Source organism: Ruditapes philippinarum, unplaced genomic scaffold (assembly GCF_026571515.1).
Source record: "Ruditapes philippinarum isolate M1 unplaced genomic scaffold, ASM2657151v2 ctg5037_1_1_1_1, whole genome shotgun sequence".
NCBI lineage: Eukaryota > Metazoa > Mollusca > Bivalvia > Venerida > Veneridae > Ruditapes > Ruditapes philippinarum.
In genome coordinates this window covers 75,309-97,534 of record NW_026863259.1, presented here as the reverse complement: position 1 = coordinate 97,534, position 22,226 = coordinate 75,309, and the positions used below count along the sequence as shown (strand labels likewise).

General features: G+C 32.3%; 2 protein-coding genes across 6 annotated transcripts; both read right to left on the bottom strand.

Moving 5' to 3' along the window:
• Positions 1 to 678: 678 nt before the first annotated feature.
• LOC132721637 (transcription factor A, mitochondrial-like) lies at positions 679 to 12,077 on the bottom strand. Its single transcript, XM_060705970.1, has 8 exons — positions 11,932 to 12,077; positions 11,611 to 11,652; positions 11,069 to 11,193; positions 10,412 to 10,485; positions 6,874 to 7,023; positions 3,099 to 3,224; positions 2,212 to 2,265; positions 679 to 1,549 (listed from the first exon to the last, which is right to left on the bottom strand). The coding sequence occupies exons 1-8, from the start codon at positions 11,997 to 11,999 to the stop codon at positions 1,289 to 1,291; spliced, it is 900 nt and encodes a 299-aa protein (XP_060561953.1). The 5' UTR covers positions 12,000 to 12,077; the 3' UTR covers positions 679 to 1,288.
• Positions 12,078 to 15,794: 3,717 nt separating this feature from the next.
• Positions 15,795 to 20,386, bottom strand: LOC132721636 (myc proto-oncogene protein-like). 5 transcript variants are annotated; one of them, XM_060705968.1, is made up of 4 exons: positions 20,161 to 20,386; positions 18,418 to 19,207; positions 17,520 to 18,366; positions 15,795 to 16,237 (listed from the first exon to the last, which is right to left on the bottom strand). In XM_060705968.1, exons 2-3 carry the CDS (start codon positions 18,841 to 18,843, stop codon positions 18,160 to 18,162), a joined length of 633 nt encoding a protein of 210 aa, XP_060561951.1. In that variant the 5' UTR covers positions 18,844 to 19,207; positions 20,161 to 20,386; the 3' UTR covers positions 15,795 to 16,237; positions 17,520 to 18,159. The 5 variants fall into 5 exon arrangements, with proteins under 5 accessions (XP_060561951.1, XP_060561949.1, XP_060561948.1 ...); XM_060705966.1 differs by having other exon boundaries at positions 15,804 to 16,237; positions 20,161 to 20,384; XM_060705965.1 differs by having other exon boundaries at positions 15,804 to 16,237; positions 17,520 to 19,207; positions 20,332 to 20,379.
• Between the last annotated feature and the right edge of the window lie 1,840 nt (positions 20,387 to 22,226).

The window sequence follows — 22,226 nt, the reverse complement described above, 5'->3', positions numbered from 1 at the left end:
GTATTTATGTACTGATCTTTAATCGAGCGCATCCCGATATTTGAATCAAAACAGTTTGTTATAACCGACGAAATTTACATGTTTTTCGCCGTTTGGGACTTGAAAAAAATGGTTCGCTATAGCCGAAAATTCGTTATTAGCGAGTACGTATTAAGCGATTGGATTAAATATAAAATAAAGAAGGAATCGGCCGGGGATTTCAGACTTTGTTCGCTATTACCGATAATTCGTTATAAGCGAGTTCGTTATAAGTGGAGTCGACTGTACATTATTTGTAGGCAACAGTGGGACCTTGAGCAGAACATCCAAACTTGTATAAATTATCTAGCCAGCTTATTCTTTTGAAAGGATTCTTTCTTTGGCAGTCTTTAAACCCACAGTAGAGGGCAAATCATTTTGAAATCGAAAACTTTTTGTACATGGAGACCTCAACACAAATTAATAACCCAGTAAGATTTTTCCGGGCGCAAAACTGAAAATAAACAGAGCAGAAAAACAACCAATAATGAATTTTCATATACATTTTAATTGCTTTTTTTAAATTTTATTTAACACATTATTATCTGCTGACATCTTTTTCTTTCATATGTATAAAAAAATAAGATTTTTATATTTTTAATTAAAGTTAGTTAGAAAAAAAAAAATGTTTAGAGGGATAAAAGCAACCAGAACTTTGAGTAAGTTTAATACTTAATGATATAGGGCTTCATGCCCAAGACAATAGCATAAAAAAGCATCACTCACAAAAATGTAGTGACTGTATATCAAAACATATCTTTACTTAGATTAGTAGAGATTCATTAACAAAGCTATATGAAATACACATGCATTAACAGACAAAAAAACAAAAGAAAACACAACAACAAAGCACCTCATTCTTGGGGGAAACCAGGGGATAGGTGTACACACATTTTTGGTCCTTTTTCCAAAAGCTGAAGCTGAACACATAATGTATCATACTTTGATGGTATGTGGGTAATTGTTCGAAAATCTATTAAACTCTAAATTCAGCATTTGTTTGATAGGTTTTTTATAAAGAAAAAAAAGAGCAAGTTTTAAACAGGAAAAATAGTAACAGAGCACTTTTAAGAATCTGAAAGTCCTGACTTCAGAGGTAATCTGGATTTTTTTTTTTCACCCATGCTCATCACCGACATCTTTTTTTGACACATTTTATTTAAGATTCGTCTTTCAATTTCATCGTCCTATGAAAGACAAATTACACATATGGCATGTCATTCAATTTACTTGGCATCTTAAATCCCTTTTAACCTTTGAAAAACCAAACTTATTTCTTAACATCTTTTTGTCCTACTTCTTTTGTCTTTTCTTTTTTGGACGGCATTTTCTTTCCAGATTCAGTTTCCTTTTTTGCCTTTTCTTTTTTAGGTTCTGCTTCTTTAGCTGCCTTTTTCTCTTCCCTCTGATGATCTGCTAATGTCTTTTTTCTAATTAGGTTCTTTTTACCTTGTTCAATCATATTCAGCTCCCATTGTTGCATCTCAAGTTCATACAGTTCTCTTTCTTCAGCTGCCTTCTTGCTGTATACCTGAATCACAATATTTGTGTTCATTCAATATATTTTCGATATTTTATTCTTTGTAAAGTAAAAAAAAATCACCTGATAATCTTATTGATGTCTTTAGCAAAAATTTAGCTAAACAAGGTACAAGAGGAACTTGATGTCATGTACATGAAAAGCTTTGTTTAAATATCATTGTTATGTAGCTATGATTGTTTATAAAGTTATACAAGTATAGAAAGTCTTTCATTCCAACTGCCCCTGCCCCCTCCCCTACAAACACAGAAACATGAATAAAACTAAAATGTAACAGCAATTTGAAGGATAGCTACACCCCTTGCTGCAATGGACATGACTGTAGATTTTTAACCCTTGATAGACTGTGAGGGTAAAATCTGGCTGATGAAACTATACACATTATGTTATTGTGCTTTTAATTTGATTTAAGTTTATTTAAAATCTTTCTAAAAGTCAAAAACTACTGTTATTGGAAACAGACAAATGGGTCAAATGCCCCTAGAAACAAGGTGTAGAAGAGGACTGATGAAAACGAAAGGAGTGTTGTATTGACTAATACTGTCTTATATTCTCAGTGTGCCCTTGGTGAAAGGGAGAAAACGTCCTGGTTATACAAACAAAATCTAAACCAAAGAAGATACAAACAATCTAAAATCAATCTCTAATCTTACCTCTTTCTCTCCTGATGGCAGATCTTTCCATTTCTTTGAACAATCAGACATATTCTGAAAAAGAATATTATAGAAATGTTTTCTTCCTGGTCTAATTTGCTTTCTTCCAAAGATATTGTGACATTTAAACACTTAGAATTTGTTTTAAAATCAAATCACACAAACTGGCACTGTCCAAGATAAAGTCACACTGACTTGCACTGTCCAGCTTTACTGGCTGGTGTAGGGGTGGGAAGCTAACCTTGAACATCCTTATGTAATTGTAATAATTTTAGGCAGGTACTGGTACATGAGTAATACCACCGTCTTTCATTAAATTAACATCGTCCAGCACAGATTCAACAAATGGAGAAAATACCTGCTTGGCTGCTACACAATTTGCCCTCCGTCAATGTGTCTGTTAAGTTAAAGGTGGAATATTTGGTTGGGTTTTATGTCACACCAACACAGCATAAATTATATTGCGACTTTTCAGCTTTACTGGTGGAGAAAGACCTAAGGTGCCCACTCATGCGTTAGTTCAGGCACATCAGTAGAACCACCAATGTTACATAAGCTAGCTTGATAGCTTCCTCACATGAAAGAATCCAAAGTCTCTCGCAGAACTTGAACGTACAGCGGTGAGGGGAAAGTGGTTCGACGTCAACAACCTTAACCACTTGGCCAAAGCCGATCAATAAGACCTCAAATAACTCTCATAGTATTCTTAGTTATAGTTATAAAATCATAAGTATCCGAGAGCACTCATCAGGTTACCTGCAACAAGTGCCTAATTCAATTACTGTTAACATAATAAGTGACAATAACTCCAACATATCAATCAATTAATCAATCAATAAATCAAGCAAAAAATGATAACATTAAGAAAGATATAAATGCAATTTTACCTTCCTTACAGCTTCCAATTTTTCCATGGAGGACATGGATTGTAAATTGACACGTTTTAGCTGATCTATGGAATACAGTAGAAATGCTGAAGAACTTTGCTTTGGTTTTGCATTGTCACGCTGAAGCTAAAAATGAATGCAATTCACACATAAAAAATTGTACATCCAAATATTCATAGACAAAAGCAATGCAATAGCAACAGCTTCAATTACAAAGGCTTTCATACATATAGTATGACCTAAGAAGAGAACTGCAGATTTCCTAACATTAAAAGCATGTTGTTTTTCCATCAACTTATTGCTTTTATTTAGACCCCCCAATCCAATTTGCAAACATATTGAAATACTACTTTTTTACAACAATTATAACTAATTTCTACTTTATATTCACATTTTTGCACATTCAAAATTATGACAACAAATTGTTCTTTTCTCTTCCTGTGTTCCCTTAATAAATTAAAGGCAAGTGTTTTATTTGCACTGACCATTAAATCAATAAAGTCAGTGGTATTTGTAGAAGGTTCAACTTATCAAACTTGCAGAAAAAGATAATCTATTCTCTTAATTATAAAAAGAAAGGAAAATACATGTACAGTGCAAACCTCTTCAAAGTTCCCTTCTGTACAGCAATAAAATTTGAGCCGCGCCATGACAAAACCAACATAGTCTGATCAGGATCCATGCTGTTTGCTATCAGTTTCTCTACTTGTAATTTAGGGTTTGTAAGCGAACAGCATGGATCATGATCAGACTGCGCAGGCTGGTCTGAATCCATGCTGGTCGCAAACCCATTATGTTGGTTTTGTCATGGCACGGCTTAAATATTTTCAATCATCCATAAAGTAAGACTTTACAATAAATTTAAGTTCTCTATAGCAACAGCATGTCAGTGAAGTTACAAATCTTTGTCTAAGAGTGTTGCTCTAAACAGGTTGTACTGTACATACTTTAAATGAGATACCACAATAAGTGACTTGAATGTTAAAACTTATGACTACAGCTGCCATTGACTCAGTCAAAAGTATTATGTCGATATATCTATATTGTAGCGTTTTTTTTTCTTTACTTTGAGAATGGTGCCGGTACCGGACTGATTGGGAAAAAAATGCGTTATTTTGTCTAAAATTGGGAATTTTTTTTAATGCATTTTTCAGCTACAAATGAGATTAGACATCATGAATAAAGATAGCTAACAGCTTCTACTGTCAAAATAGAACTATTGAGTGGTAATTTATATGAATATATGTTGGATTTAAGGTGACAACAGACACTTTCCGTGGTACTCACATAAATGTCATTTAAACCAAGTTATTTTAGTAATAATTGTTATTTATTTAATCTTTGTGCATTAAATGTCGTTGATCATCATAAAAAATAACATATTTGAAAAAAATGCCTTTGTAAATGATTGATTTTGAATAAAAATCCTAAAATTTTAAATCGTCATATCAAAGTCATTTTCTATTTTTTTGTCATCAAACTTTTGGAAAATAACCATACTTATATTATCTGGGGAACCGTGTCTCAAATTTTTTCTATCTTTTCTCAAAAAAATATTACGTAACGTTAAACATTTTATGCTACTTTTTTCACCATACATATTACGTAATTAAAGATAATTAAGTCGCTGATTGAGCAAACATAAATCCCTGACACGGTTCCCTCCGTAAATGAATTTCCTTTCATGTGCTTTAAACCGCATGTTAATTGCTTGATTATTAAAAAAGTTATGCCGATTCAAAGCTAGTCCGACCTGCATCAAACGAAGTGTCATAAATTGGCTGTTCTCTCTCGGACCCCTACCTTTCACGCTAAATAATTGCATAATACACAAATATCGCACCAGAGAGGGTCACAAGTTGCGGTAACATACTCTAACAACATTTTATGACCCAGTGATTTTTGACCAATTAAAAAGCTGCTGCAGTTTATAGCCGAAATTTCTTCAATTCTTAACGTGATTTACTGTCCGTCTGGTATCTGTCGCACATGTCACGTGACTATTGGTAAAATTTGAGGCACTCAGTGGGGGGGAAATGGCACGCGTTTGCGCACTGCTAGCGGGGTATTTAATTGTTTCCTATTATTATGATCAGCATTATTATTGTATTATACCAGTGTCACTCTGCATGCCTGTGTATTCGTGTATGAAATTCCGTTAAAATATAGAATAAAATAACAAAAAAACTGAGCTTCTGACAGTCTTTTAAAGTCCATGGTAGATGTACAAATAAGAACGGGATATTGTATATTTTTTCCACCAAATTGATAATGCTTCACATATTTTAATAGAAATAAAACGTATTACTCGATCATTATGATCTGGCCTACTTGACTTCTATTATCATGAATATCATCTATGATCCAGAGAGATCTAGTTTCTACCGGGATAGACAATAAATTTCATACTTTGTCCCAGATTTATTAGTACTGTGTCCGATTTACTGGCGAACAATTTATTTTCACTGAGAATATATTTTAATATTTTTTTTTTTTATTCATAGAGAAATAATCATCCTTAGACAATGTAAAATGGTTTAGAAATTTGTCAGGGACACCTTACCACAAGTCATATATATAGGCGTTCACATAAAAAATATTGTCTGTTTTATGTTGTTGTTTTACTTGACATTGTTAGAAAACGAGGTGGAATGTAAAGTAAGCCCTTGAATCCGTACAAAAAAGTATATCAACTCAATGTAATATCTATCAGATTAACGGGACAGACAAATTATTTTCACACATTATGGATATTTTAGCAACTACATTTTTAATCAACCCCGTGGTCGTGCGATTTGCCGCTATGCTTAATTATTTATGTTTCATACATTATGTTACGTACATTGGCCGACAATTTCTTAATTTATAAAAAAGGCTAAATGTTGAGATATTCATAAAAGATGTACGGTAGTTGTACGATACGTGTATTACGAGAAGTATGGACCACATGGACCTGTAATTCACGGATATATGGAACTACCGATTTCCCTCATTGATGCCTCAACAGGGGGCGGAGCGTTATAGATAATCGACAGGTTACGCGAATAGCAGATACAAATAGTAAAGGTACCCTTTTAAAACGTTTAAAAACACTTTTTGGACTAACTGTTTCCAAAATTAAATCACGAATGTGTTCAGAAAAGGTTGATAAATCTACTTAGCAAAAAATCTCATTTTAGGAATTTTCAGTGATAATTGACTCCGTTGTCACCTTAAATGATTTTAGAAAAATCACTTGGCCTTGTGGGCATTTTGAACAGCCATTTTGGGAATTTAACATTGGAAATTGGGAATTTTAATGTCTATTTTCTATTGGGAATGGTACCGTTTTAGGGTAGTAGTTATATAAAGAAAAAAAACACTGACATTAGATAACAAATGTCAATGATACATTGATATACTTTGTATTACTTATCTATATTTCATACTTTTCTTCATGATTTCAGTAAAATAAATAAATGTCCTGTGCATACAATTATAATGTGAATTGATTATAAATGCCCCTGCATGTTTTTTCCTGACCTTTGTTTTGTCATCACTGAAATATGTCTATAACATAACAGCAGCATAGTTTAAGCCATGTTGTTTGGACAAGGCACCTGCTTCTGTATATGTTTTGGGTGAATTTTTCTCATTTCTAGGACATTTTATTAGTCCAAAACATTGATTTTTTCAATTTGTTATGATTATTGATTAACAGAAGAATACTGACAATACATCAATTTAATTTTTTATCAATGACAGCTCTATGCACACTAACTCTAGATTACTTTACTTTTGTAATTTTTCTCTTTGCTTTCTTTTCTCTCTTTTCTTTCTTCTCTGTCCTGATAATGTCCATTTCCTCCGGGGATAGCGTGCCTTGCCATTTTTCAAGCTTTTCTTTGTATTCCATAAGAAGTTTCTGACTTTTTTCTTCTAATGCCTGATAAAATGACAAAACACATGCAGTTTACTTAAATTCACATAACATACAAATAAACTTCATCCTGATTCATGACATTAGGCTGGAAATCCTGTTTTCTAAAATGGTGATAACTCGTTACTTGCTTGTTTTGTTTGGTTTTACGGCGCACCAACACAATTAAGGTCATATGGCGCCAAAACAGGATAGATGCCTCCGGCTTACCTTGGGTGTTACAATCTTAAAACAACACCAAGGGTCGAAACCACCTCACACAGGAGCTAAGAGATGCATAAACTCATAGACTTCAGTATTTTTAACCCATTTAGTTGCCTTTTACAATCACTGAGGGTTAAAGGGGGGCTGCAATTCTGATGCCTCAACCCTTAAAGGCAACCCCTGAGCTACAAGCTGGAATAGCCCTTTGACCAACATAACCCTTTGATAATGTTGGTGATAATGATTTGTGTAACGCCATTAAGTATATAGCTTTGTGAATCTGAGCCAATTGAATACCGTCTAAATCACTGACTGTTTTAAAGAAGCATTTTGATATATAACAGGTCTATTAACAAATTTCTAAAACATTGTTTCAAGAAAGCATCAATGTGCATTTTATGTCTTAAAATATCCCCACTTTTGACAATTTTTTTATGTATAAAATAAAACATTTCAATCAAACTACTAACAAATTCTTATGTAATATTTCCATTAGGCCATCCTTAAAAAATTGTTTGTTTGTAGTGCTCCGACCCTAAGTTCAAGAGGTGGGTAGGTAGGTAGGGGATTTTTTTTTTTTTTTTGAAATTGCAATTGTTACAAAATTTGAGCATACTGAGTATAGCAATACACAGTATATAGTCTGCCATGATATACTGTACATTGTATTTAGACAAATTATAATATGTAGGCAAATGTTTTTCTGGTTTAATATTTCAAATAATAACAGACATACAATGTAACACTTTTGTTGTTGTTTATTTTACATTTATTTCATCTTTAAACAAAATAATTGAACTTGTTCCTTATTTACTGAAATTGGCAATGTCTGGAAAAAGGTGACAATACCTGTAATAAAACAAGTGATCTGAGAAAAATATATACAATATGATTACTTGACAGATCTAGCCCTTTGAGAAAATAGAATGAATTAGTCTCAATACTAGTATTTCATGGTTATTTGAAAATGCAATTTACACTACAAGTATAGAAATCAATGATTACCACCTGCTTTGATGACTACCTAAGATTTCATTTACTGGTCCTGACTTGTCAGATAGTCTAAATGCACAAAGAAGGGAGGGGTGGAGCAAATCCATTTCTCATTACTATTGAATAAAAGGGACATATCCTGCAAATAATATTAATCTGGTTAGAAATTAAATAACAGCAGAATTTTTTAGCTTTGATTTTTTTTGTTGTTGTTGTTTTTGTTTGTTTGTTTATTTTGTTAATTTTTAAGGGTACACTCGAAAATTTAGATTATCTTGTCACTTACCAAACAAACCATACTGTGTTAACCCAGTTAATTAACTCCATTCACTAGCCAGCATAATAATAGATCATTATGTATGTTACACCTGTCACACAGTCGTGTGTACTTACCATATTTGTGTATTATGTAGAAAAATAAACGTCACCTGCTGTATACATGTATAGTGTGTAATCAACAGGTCCTGGAGCCTGGAGTTTGTTTTGAAAGTTGGATTAAAGAGAGCACTTAAGTTGGCAACAATTAAATAAGCCCATTTGGGTGTTTAAAAGGGAATATAGTACGGACAATTACAAAGGAGAAAAAAGGAACAAAAGAAAAAAAATAAACAGTGCATGATTTGTTAAATTGTTTGCAACAAAGATTAAAAAATATGGCTATTAAATTACAATTTAGGAAAAGGTAAAATTTATGAATAATGATCATTCTTATGAAGAAATATGAAGAAAACACAGGTATAACTTATTTAAAAGTATCGGAAAAAGACCCATTAATTTCCAGCGATTTTCTCAATTAACTTGTTTTTTCAACAAGTTTAGTGTAATCTCATTTTTTGACAATCATGAATGGCAAAATGATTTAAATTAATTTATGTCAACAATAAAGTTCTTCTAGTATTATTTTGTGTAAAAGTATATGTATACAGTGGTGGTCTATGGTTACGGGGGGATAGTCCATTTTAACATTCATTGATGTATGTAGCAAGGTTGCTATCTTTTTTTTTCACTTTTATACCAAAAATAAATCAATTTTTTCCTGTCTATTTTCACATAACAAAGTTGCAATCGTTTTTTCACCTTTATACCAAAAATAAATCGAATTTTATTCTGGTTTAATATGTCCACTCAAAAGTCTAAAGATTTGTAAAGGGCATCATTTCCATATACTACATACGTATTTTTAGGCAGCATTTAGTGGAATGAATAGGAAAATCGAGTACAGCTTCACACAGTGTGTAAGAGATTCATCCGATCGGCAATTATTTTAGCAAATATCTTCAAAAGTGGATCAACTTTTATAAGATTTAATGTTAAATAATTAACAAAAGAGCAATTCATTCACATGTTTGGCTTGGAAACTGAAAATTTTTACGCCTTTTGCGAAATTTTATGGTTTCTGGCGAATGTGAAATCGCCGATGTTCGGGGACGAAGTTTGGCAAAATATCGATGAAAAGCGTGCATTTATTTTGGTTTTGGAATAAAATTCTTTTACTCTTCTACTTCTCAGTTCAAAATTTGTCTGAAAAGTTATTGGAGAAAGTTCTTTTTAACAGAATGGGTACATAATGATCTAAAAAAAAAAAAAAAAAATCCTCGAAGGTGTAAAAATTTTTTAGAGTCGGGGCCATTTTCATGGGTCGGTCGGAGCACTACAAACAAACAATTTTTTATGGATGGCCTTACATACCATTTTCTCATGAAACAGAGTTCAACAAGCAAGTTCATAGAATAGATAATCAGCTTGTTGTATAACATTTTGATCATCTATTTATGATCAACTGACAAAATCTCAGAACTGTAGGTCAAGAAGTTCTTAGCTATTGGTTGGACAAGCTTTTAGTGGTCAAAGCATGGTGACCTTGGCCTTCAAAATCAATAGTGATCAACAAGGAACCACATATCTATCCCATCATAGTATGTTTAAGTGGGTAAGTGGGGACATAAATAAGGCTTCAGTAGCCTAGGCCAAGGAAAAGTAGGAAAATTTATTTTTGGCTCTGGTGACCTTCACCTATCTGACCTGCATCCATATCAATAGGGGCTTGCTCAAATAAGGCACCCAAATATGTGTCAAAGACAGGACTGTCAGAAGGATAAATAGCAAAAGTAAATTGATAACATTCTGCTCCACTAAAATATTTTGAAAAACTTAAAATATTTATACACTTCCCAGGTCTTGCTTTCACACATCTTACCTCTTTTTCTTCTGGAGATAACTCTTTGTACATTTGACTAGCAATCTTCACTTTATCAGTAATCATTTTTCTATCTAAAAAATACAATCAACATTATAAACTGAAACTAAAAATGTGTCCAACAACAAATAGGTCAAGAGTTACATAAATAATTAATCATAAATGTGTATTACAATTTTTTTTACATGTAAATCTAGTAAGCTACATAGTTATATTGATTTGTATTCAATGTCAAATGTCACTATGACCTATGTCTTTAACTTCAGTGGTGGTCTGTCATCTACTGGCCATGGGTATAAGCAGGTAAAATTTTCTGACTTGAGGACCCCAACATGATATTAAAGGGTTAAACTATCCAACATTCTAGGTCAAATACTTTTCGAGGTACACATGACACAAATTAAAAATTGTCAATTTTTACTAAGTCAAGGGCAATAACTCTCACTAAACTGAACAAATCCACAAGCGAAACCCAAGGTGCACAACTTTACAAGCAAATCAACAATCCTGTACAATTTTTTTACCCTAGCTCAAGCACTTTTAGAGCCATGTGTAACACAACATGAGAACACACAAAAGAACACGATGACAGATGGACAATGGCAAATCTAAATGACCCCTCACCCCCCTAGAGTGGGGGCATAAAAACGATTATACCTGGAATTTTCTTATCCAAAACATCCTGTACACTTTTGTAGTATAATAAAAAGTGGGTAGCCGGCTTCTTTGGCCTTCCATCTTGCCTGGACACTGACAAATATCTTGGTAAGCAATAGTTCAAACTGAAATGATTCATTAATTTATCTTTTCATTGCATTAAAAGCCGATTGCCTCCATATTTGTTGGAAAATGATAATACTTCAGTAAAATATACCTGACAAAAGTTTAGGAAGTGTAATATGCTAAATAACGAAAACATTTAGTTGTTTTTTTTTAATTTAAGAAAAATAATATTATGGTTTGTTATTTACTCTTCTTATTTATACATTTCTACCTCATGAATTTATTTTGTAAGGAGAAAGACTTTATTTTGTTACCAGAGATAACTATTTTTACATATTTTGGCACTTCTTGAGTGAGTTATTTGCATAATTGCCATGTAATTATCTCATTTGTACATTTCACAATATTTTTTGTGGACAGGCCTACACCACATGATCCCAATCCTCCCCCGAAAAAAAGAAAAGCTAAAACGATACCTTGTTGTCCGTACAGTTGGCTGCTGAACTAGGGAATCAAACCTGCAATTTTAAATTATATGTCATACATATCATAAATATTTGAATACGTGCAGGCAATAATTTCATGAAGTTTTATTTCATTTTTTAACAGCTAGAAATGGCCCTGCGTGTGGCTAAATTATCTGTATTATCTCGTTCCATCTGGTTCGAAATATCCATGGTCCGGAACGTTTTTAAATTAAGCTGGATGTCATTAAGAAAAGGACAGTAAATGTAAAGTTTGCTCATGGAAACGCAGTAAAAACAAAAAGCTTTCTTATAAATAGAATGTTAAATTACCATTTACTATTATGAATAAAGTACCGTCCACTAAAGTTTTTGGTCGCAAGTCCAATTCGTCCCGCCATATTGGATTGTGTGTTGGATTTAAAATGCGAAAAGTAAAGACACCGGAATGATTCTGGTCTTTTTAACGCGGAAAAGTTTAAACTCGGTTGAAACTTTTTATAAAAAAGAAAAGAAAAAAAAAGGAAAATAGATAAAAAGGAAGAAAAAACACACGCACGCACATAAAAACAAAACAAAAAAAAAAAAAAAAAAAAAAGAGTAAAGCACTGTTGTCATGAACACAATGTCTTAGTCAAAGCCTTTTAAGCATGGGCCTACCACATGGGAAGACAAACTGTACGGCGAACTCACGCAGACAGTGGCTCTTTCACATTTTGGTGATTTGTTTAAATAAAGTCATCGACACTTCCGTTTTAGAGATATCGAAAAAAAAAGCTGAAAAAGGTAAACGCAGTTTCTAAAAATATCCTATTTAAAATTAAGAACATGATTGTTTTTCAAAAATCGAATAATTAATGCTATGCCACGAACAATATTTTTCTCATCATTTTGGATGCGATTTCGGTAGGAAATATCCCAAAATGACGTTGCTAAAACTTTTACAGATTATCAACCAAGTTTTTCCTTTCGCGAGGAGACGCATCTTGAGTGATTTCTCTACTATAAAGTTAATATGTTGACCCACATAATATTGGATGTAACCACAGATATATATATGTCGATATTGTGGAATATGGCGATTAATATTCATAAATATACAAAATTGCATAAGTTGATAAAGACTTATGTTCATGAAATGTTAAAATGTGGCGTTTAGCACGAAGTACATTTCCCCAAAGCAATGCAATGTCTTTTCACTATTTAAAATTTAGTGTCAAACTGTTTTGTTGTTGAGAGTTATATTAATCATGTAGACTTCATAAAATTGTGAAAAAAACACAAACATGAGTATACTCTACAAGCTAGAACATAGAGGTACTGGCATAGACATGTTATTGAACATGCGCAATGTGCATATATTATAAACTAGCTTATCAGCTGATATTACTGCAAAAAAAAACAAACATTAAATAAAAAAAGAATCTTCGGCACACGACACCTGCGAAAACCAATAAAAGAATGTACACACAATTAAGGACCAAGTTTCAAACAGCAAATCAAATAATCTTGATCAAAGACACCATTGTTTGCAAATTTAACATTCTACACTTAAGAAAACATTCAAAAGGAAGGGATATTTTTCTTTTTTATAATATTTGCTGAATCTAAGTTACTATGTGCTAAAATGTAAACAATGTATTATATTTCATCGGTTTTGGGTATTCTCATTATTAGTATTATACAAAATTAAAAAAAAGGATCCTCTTTTTTGGCTAAAATTTCATCCCTATTCGACTGTGAAAAAAACTGGATAGAATGATTGGTCATGCATACGGAAAACATGCGTCAGGTGCATAACCTATCAGTCAGTGAAGCTCGCCCGAAAGATATGATCATTTATGTTGGCAGAAAAACATTTTCTTTATGATTCATATATGGTTTTATTGGCATCTGTGCATCAAAATAGTTTCATCACAAAAACGACTTAAGGTATTAGGACCCTAATGGGCACTATAAGGAACTGAAAAATTGACATCATAGGTCAGATGTATACCTTAAAGTACACCTGTATGCAAAATTTAAACAAAGTTTACCGTACGGAAATCAAGTTATGGCCACTTTTGTGAACTCAAGCTAGGATGTTATCAGGGCCCTCTTTTAGAAATGAGGAACCTTTAAATAATCTGCAATAACTTTCTAATGAAAAATGTTTCCCCATTAATTTTTGGTAAGAAACAAATAGCACCATTCAGCTAACAATCCACATAAGCAAAATTATAGTTTCTACATAAAATTTATGAAATCTGTATAAAAATGTTACCCTACCCCACCCATTTTTACCACGTGTCTGACCATTTTTCTACTTAGGAAGCCTAATTTAAAAAATTCTAAAAATTTACCCAAATGAGTGCCTGTTTTCAAAGTTTCCCTAAATTTTTAAAAAAGTATATTGGTTGATCTTGTAAAATATGAAATACTTTTACCGTCTAGGTTTGATTATATTACACTTTGAAAATATCAGGTATCATATTTATTACTAGATTTAGCATAATATAGCCAATAAATACCTATATAAATTAAAAAATCAAAATTAAACACTTTTTTCTTTCCAAATGGGACATCAGAGATACATAAATAATGTTAAAAGAAAAAAAGAAAGAAAAAAAAAGTTGACCCTTCTGGGGATTGAACCCATGGCCCTCATTTTCAATTTAGTTAACAGTAGTTCTAGCCTATTTGAATACTCTTCAACGCGGAGGTAATGCATAAGGGTGCTAATACCTTAAATACATATTTAGTATCATCCATAACTGAATTCAAAATTTATAAGTCACCTTTTGGTTGATAATAACATTTAATGGCATGAATGGTGACATGTCCGGGGTCAGTGGATGGACCCTCATTAAGCCTAGAATACATACGAACATAAAAAAAACATATATCATTCAATTTTGCGATTCTTTAGTTAGTCCATGGATATGAATCGGAACAATTCCACAATATCGAAACTGATTATATGCTTGTATTGGCTCCGTCACATTTGCTAGAGCTCTTTCAGATTGCCGATGCAGCACCGTGTCGATTACACGATCACATTTGAAAAAATGTAAATATTTTATTTTTAACCAAGCTCTTTGAAATAGTTTAGTGATGAGTGGGATCATGTTTCATGCACGATAAATAGGGCAGACATTTACTTTACGGTAAAGACATCACTAAAAATGTGTCTCAACGTAACAGAAAACACACAAACTTTTTAATGTTTGGTAAAAGTTATAGCAACGTCATTTTGGGGTATTTCGTATCGAAATTAAATGAAAATGTTCTACGTGGCATAGCTTATGTCTTTGTTTTTAGAAAATGTGTTAACCTGTATCTGCTTTGTTTTAATTGGTTTTGGAACTATGAGGAGCACAGTTGTACTTATTGAACAACCACACCCCCCCCCCCCCAAAAAAAAAGCAGCAGCAAATTACAACAACTACAAAAAAAAGAAAACAACAAAAACGAACAACAACAAAGAGAGAAATCAAAATAACTCAGAAACTGATGTATTTTATATACTGTAGAGGGCATTCCAAGATTTTTATTTACAATTTATTAACAATTTGTAAGTCAATAAACTGAGTGCCATATATGAAACGTGTGATTCTCTATTACATCCTTCAAAAATAATCTTTAGAGAAGCGTCTAATTAAATATTCGTGTTCAAATGCTTTATTCTTATTAATATCTAATTATCATTATACGGCACTTAATTGGCCATCTGTGCAGGGATACTGTTTTGCAAGAAATGCGCTAATTCGCCCCTATTAGTGTACTTACATCTATAGAAGCTCTTGCACTTTAAAAAGAGTGTCCACACGTGAATTTTGCACACCATCCTATATTTCTGCCAAATAGTTTTAATTATTCCCATTGGTTAAAATGATACAGAGCAGGCATACGTAATTTCTAAGCAAGATCTTGACCCGAGGAAGCCTAAACCTGCACTCATATCATTAGGGTTAATATTTCTGCTTATGTCCTTCAATTGATTTAAAAGATACGAAATGGGCATCAACCGGTTGCTAACAGACGGACGGACTGCCATGTGGATACTACACACGAAATTTTGTGTGTGTGTGTGTGTGTGTGTGTGTCGGGGAGGGGCTTTACAAAAAAGATAATAAAGGTTGGATTTATGATTTAACAATAACGTTGTATCAGCTTTAAGTACATGTACTTTATTAAAAATCTGATCATATAGCACTCTGTCATATTACAATATTCATTATTCATATTCATACAAATCACTTGTTTTTTGTTTTGTTTTTAATTTTAATTTCTATTTGCCATTAATAAAATAATTTATCAATAAAGAAAACAATGCATTCATGTATTAATAGTAAAATTTCACCATTAATGAGTAAATAACAAATTCCTCGCTTCCTCACTCAGGTACTCTTTTCATTTTCCCGGAACTTGTCAATAATTTTAATATTTTTTTCAGATTGTTTTGTTTCTCCTTTAAATTTTCGATAGATTTTTGAAGCATTTTCTCCGAAATTTCCATTGATTGTATGTACAGAAATGCCGATGACAAAATCGTGATTTTGGGTGTCTTTTCATTTCCATTTAATTGTGGAATCATGTCTCTCAGTCTTATGAAATCATCCTTCAACGTCGCCCTGTATTGCCGCTCACGAATGCAATGCTTATAAAAGAATTAGAGATAATTAGAATTAAAGGCCACAATGACCTTGATCTTCGTTCTTTTTTACCCCCAAAAAGTGGGTAGGACACATTACTCCTTTGTAAGAAAAATCGAATTAACAAGTTTCAACGTAATATTTGAAGCTACTGCACCATATACAAAAACTTCAAACAAAACATGATGGCACTGTAACATTCGCATAAAGTACAATGATCGAAAAGGTTATGTTTTTAATTCAAAATTAAGTAATTACCCGGTAAGTGACCTTGGGTATGGCATTTTTGACTTTAATGTGTTTTTCAATAAGCAAGGTATTCAGCAGATAAAAATGTGGATTTTTTTAAACCTTTGACCGCCCTTGACTTAAGGGGTAAAGTCTATTGTAAAGTCATTATAACCAGTGTGTCATGATGTAAATTATTATTTCCAAATTCATTCAGTCGAGCAATCGACCTCTACATGTGGCCCATGGTTGTAGGGTATCAACCTGGATATTGCTCTCGGAACGTCTTGTTAATCATTTTTGCCATGTAAATTTACAACCTTCCAAATTGTCAATGATACAGAGACCAAATGTAAACAAGGTATCATTTGGACTATGAGAACTTGACCTTTGGGAAAGAGAACTGTATGTTTTCTGCACATAGAAGCACAATGAACTTTGATTAATGGCCCACTTTTATTTTGTCCTTACATCCTTTGACCTGAAATCATCAAGGCGAATTTACAAACAAAGCTTTAAGTCCTCAAATCGATATGCTCCACCCTACGTAAGGGCATAAAAAGTGAAATCAATGTATGTACTAAGTATTCTTGAAAAGAAATAAAAGGAAAAAATAAATGAAAATCGCCCAGGTTCGAGTCTGTTTATGAGAGGTCATGAAAATGAAATATATCTCACTCTATTAAGAATCTTGTTTGTTTTCTTTTCTAGATTTAACGCCGATTTTAACATACGGTTTTGTATACATGTCGGCGGTCAATTCACCTAACTAGATTTCCTGGATAACTAACCAGTAATAACCAATTTCTCCGTAGGTGACTGACTACTTGTTCCACATCATGACATGATTTCTGAATCAGTAGTGCGAGACAAATGCTCATTAGACTCAAATCCATATCAATCGTTACCTCATCGGAGGATCAAACATTTACTCCTGGAGTACTAATTAATCTAATGCTCGTCCATCATTTCGAATAATAAAATCTTCAAGACTAAAATAGTATTGAGCACAATTTCAACACAGAGATGTAGAGCAGGGTAGAATAAACTAAAACTTACAGTTTCCATGTTTCTTCCTGTCGAAGTCTCCCTAACATACACATTGTCCTCAGTCACTTTTACTAAAAGCTCTTTTTCGCTTTTCTTCAAACTCTTAATTGAAAGATTTTTAATATTTTTTCTTTTCTTCAAATTCTTTAGCGGTTGCTTCTGTTTCCCTGTTGAAGACTGAGAAGAATTAGTATCCGTTTCCTTGGAGTTATAAATTATTATAACTGGTGCCCCATCAGTAGTTTCCGGCCGTGACGAGTATGGATGATCAAAGGCAACAATCTCTGGATCAACAATAAACACTGGCCCATCCCAATCTCTTTCAATATCAACTTCACTGTCGCTTGATTCTTCAGTTTTTTCTACTTTTATTATTTTTGTATCCGTCTCATTTAATTCTCCATTGAAAACCGAGTTGTAATTTATACTGGCAGTGTCATTTAAATGGCTATCTTCAGAAGACATGCTACCATAATCCGTTTCATCTGTTTCCTTTTTAACGATTGGATCAAAGTTTATTTTAGATAGTTTTACTGGTTTAACTGTTTCACAGTCAGAAGTGCAATGAAAACTGTTGACTATCATACCATCAAAATAATTATCAGGAGGTTCTTCCTTAATAGTAGAAACTAAAGGTTCAGTCACTATATTACTCGAAAAAAAATCTATAACATGGGTTCATTTTATCCATATCTGATACATCATACGCATTAACTTGGTAACCACTCGGATATTCCTGCTTGATATTTTCAGCTAAATCGGCTCCAAAGTTTGTAATGCCCACTTTAATCATACTGCGACCAGGTTTGTGAATATTATTTTTGTAGATATTTATAAGTTTCTTTTTCTTTTTAACCTTTACAAAAATATTATTGTGGACATTTATAAGTTTCTTTTTCTTTTTCACCTTTACAAATGATAATTGTTTGTCAGGGGCTTTTTGTGCATACTTTCCTACGAGAAACTCGTCTGACAGATAGGTGCTGTTAGGACGTCTCATTCTTGCTGAAGATCTCGATTTTCTGTGTTCAATTCTGTTTTCAGGAAACGCACTTTGAACAAGATGGTCACATCTAACTAATTTAACATAAGGATTTGGAAGAAAGATGGCTTTTCTTTGTTTTTCAATATCAAAAGTTGGTCCTATCTCTATTTTTTGGTCTTGTTTTTCATCGTGAAATGGTGGTCCAACTTCTATTTCTTCATATTCCGAGTCAGACGAACACGAACTGGTATCCGTCATTTCATTGTCTTCAGAATACGAGTCATTTGTTTCAATGACTATCTCCTCTGAACCACAAGTTAAAGTCATTACTTCTTTTCTCTGCTCCATTTCCACAAATGCAGAAATTGTGTTTCCTTTAAAGCTATCTATTTGTGATAAATATAATAAGAACGGTTACCATGTTCATTCAACCTTCATTTTTTTTTACTGAAATGTTTTTCAAAACAGTGTCATGGTTACTGGTAGAATATTTTACTGGCTTACGAAATAAAGTTACAAAAAACAACATAACTTTCCTAATGCTTAGTTCTGAACAATCAAATGAAATTCAAATGTTTCAACTTAATATATTCATCTTTCAAGCCACCATTTTGAGCAGTTCTCTGATTATCATTTAATTCACAAGCATGGCATCAACTTTTCTTTCTTTAGGTGAATGCCTCTGGCACATGATCTGCAATCCATCTTTGACCTGAAATATTTTTACATGTATATGTCTATATGAATCATAAAACCTAAGGGGTTTAGTCCCCATCCACATTACTGATATTATATAAATGTAAAACAGTAACTGCAATTTTGAAAACTATCTTTGTATATTATATATGGTATCATCAAGTCCAATCGAAACTCTTAAAATGGCAAAATAAGAAACTAATGAATATGGTGGTAGAGCTACCAGAAATTATTTTGTGCCATCTGATATTGATAAATAAATCTGATAACAATAATACATTGAAGAATCTACATGCATGTAAAGCTTTCACTTTCACTTTGGACAGACTTTAGTGGAAACAAACATGGCTGACAAAGCGGAATCACCTTAAAAATTTGAAGTGCAAGTTAAAGGAAACCATTTTATGAATAATAAATACTGCTTATTGTTTTGGTAAACAATATAATGTACATAGTACACATCTTTTAATTTGAAATTGACTTTGAAATAGTTAATCAAATTAATACAAGCGGACGGATAAAAATGTCAATAATTTTCAGATCTTCATACTTCAAAATGAAATGCAACGCGTGTTATATATCGTCCTACAAATGGAATTTTTCATAAAGGGAACGAACTCTTTCCGGAAAAGATTCCTATCCACGTATACAATGATACTTGATAATAAACTTTAATGAAACAATCATTAAGAAAATTAATTAGGATGTGAACTTTAGGTTAATCCTTGCAGAAAATATTAATTTAAATCACAACAGCAACGTTTAATATTCTTTTTATATAAAGACAAGGCAGACATCAAAAAAGAAGGAAGCAGGAAGGAAGAACTCCAAAATAATTTCTACTAAATGTACTAAATTCCATTTCTACAACAGTTTACAATTTAACACTTTGTATGATTTACACCTATTAACAATATTCGTCTAATCACTGACAAACTGTCCTTTAAAAACATATTTTGAAAAACAAACCTGCGTGACCTAGATCTATACATGCAAAACAATTTGTCCACATTAACATCTACAGTATTTCACAGAACATAAATCTATTTGAGTCATAACTTCCAAAAACATGCTGACAAAAAAGCGACAAACTGTATAATTTAACACTTATCTAACGATAAATATCATGTGCAAAGTAACATTTTATCTGCCTCGTGTAACTGGTGCAAATGGTGAAGTCTCTTAAAGGGAAACAACTCATTTACTTCAAAGCGTATATAAAGCAAAATCTTTTGAAATTTTCTAAAAAAAAAACGTCATCAACAGTAAAAAATATTGCTGAAATAGTCTTTAAATAGTTGGAACATATATAATAATACTTCTGTTATCAAACAAACATGAATTTTGACTTCGAACCGAGAAATACACAGAATGAAATGTTCTGGAACAAAATATTTAAAAAATAATGCTGCTAAAATAGGCTTTTTATAAAATCATTGTGCAAGTGCAATTCATATACTTCCATACAATTATCAAGAAGTATTCTTTTTTAAAATTAAAACAATATATTTTGGAACTTTATACAAAGGTGAGCTGTGTTCAAAAAGGCTCTAAAAACATAAAATTTGAAATTCTTGCATAGATTAAGAAATGCACTTAATTAATGAGAAAATTGCAAAGGAATTAATAATGAAATATAATAGAGTTAAATTGAAAATCTATATTTTTGCATGATTCTAGCATTCAATTTTTGGCCATTTTGCACAATAAAAATAATCATTCTGGGAAAAATGGTGTAAGGGAATGATATAAATTTTTGCACACAAATTAGAAGTCCAGACCTGCATGAAATAGTACAAAACTGTCTTGAAAAAACAACAGTTGTTACATTTTGGAAATCTTGTTTGGAATGTTTTAGGTGAGAGTATAGTTTTTTTAAGAAGGGTAGGGATTTTTTTTTATCCTATTCTTTTTATTGGAACAAATTTAGCGATTCCAGTTTTAATTGCAGATTTAAATCGAGTCCATAGTTCTTCAACTGAGAGTGTATCAACCTTATTTATGATTTCTTGGCTAAATATCTGCATTCAGGCCAGTTAGCTTTTATGTAGATTGGGCAGTTTCTTGGTTTTTGTTTGAGTATAATTGGTCTTGCGTGTACAGTTGTGATGATGTCATGATCTGATATTCCAGGGATTATTTCTGTTTTGTTGACAAGTGTGTAGTTTGAAATTAAAAAGAGATCCAAAATATTGTTGTGTGTTGTTTTCATTTATCATTTAAAGGCTATATATATGATTTTCGATGACTTCAAGGAATTTATCATATATGGAGTTTGAATTAAAGCCAGATTTGTAAGAATAATTATGTTCTGAATCCCCTGTAAGTTTTGGAAAGTTAAAATCTCCTAGGATTATTTTTGTGCCGTTAAGATTTCTTGTTAAGTCTAGTGATTTTTCAAATTCAAGTGTACTTTTTGTGTCGTTTTTATGTGGTTTATGTAGAATGGTTTGTTATCTTTAATTTCTACTCTAACACTAAAATTTCACTGTCAGTGCTTAGTTTTGGTTGTTCACATGAGATAAAGTTATTTTTCACAAGTATACATTTAAGTACACCTCCTTTTCCGGTTTGTCTATCTTTTAGGTAGACTGTGTGCCCTAGGGATGTTGGAAAGATTTTCACTTGTAAAATGCTTCTTTTTCAGCCAAGACTCTGTTATGTTGTGACAACATCAGGGTTTTGAGAAAGAATTCATGCTTTTTTTCACAATGGATTGGCAATTTACACAGATAATTTTAATTTTCGAAACATAATTGATTGTGGTTTGGATGTACTAGTGTTGGGATACAATGTAACATTTGTATCAGAAAAGCTTGAAAAACTATTTTGAGAGGTAATGGATAGTATACTTGAACTGGTGTTGGAATGGTTTAAGTTATAACACAAAGTGAATAACCATGCAAAGGATACTTCAGTTTCTGTCATTTGTTAATACTAGGTGTTATCTATATCTTGATACTATATGGAACCAGTTGCCACAGCTATCACAATTGACAGAGGACTATAAATGAGTGTCCACCCCTGAATTCTGC

Bases quoted from the DNA above. Each gene is read 5' to 3' on its own strand.
- LOC132721637 (XM_060705970.1), bottom strand. From the start codon at position 11,999: ATGGCGGGACGAATTGGACTTGCGACCAAAAACTTTAGTGGACGGTAC. The intron at 11,194-11,610 runs GTATCGTTTTAG...GAATCATTTCAG, and splicing joins CCAACTGTACGGACAACAAG to TTTGAACTATTGCTTACCAA. The intron at 2,266-3,098 runs GTAAAATTGCAT...ATTCTTTTTCAG, and splicing joins AATTGGAAGCTGTAAGGAAG to AATATGTCTGATTGTTCAAA.
- LOC132721636 (XM_060705966.1), bottom strand. From the start codon at position 18,095: ATGATAGTCAACAGTTTTCATTGCACTTCTGACTGTGAAACAGTTAAA. The intron at 16,238-17,519 runs GTAAGTTTTAGT...TTCTTTTATAAG, and splicing joins CAGGAAGAAACATGGAAACT to CATTGCATTCGTGAGCGGCA.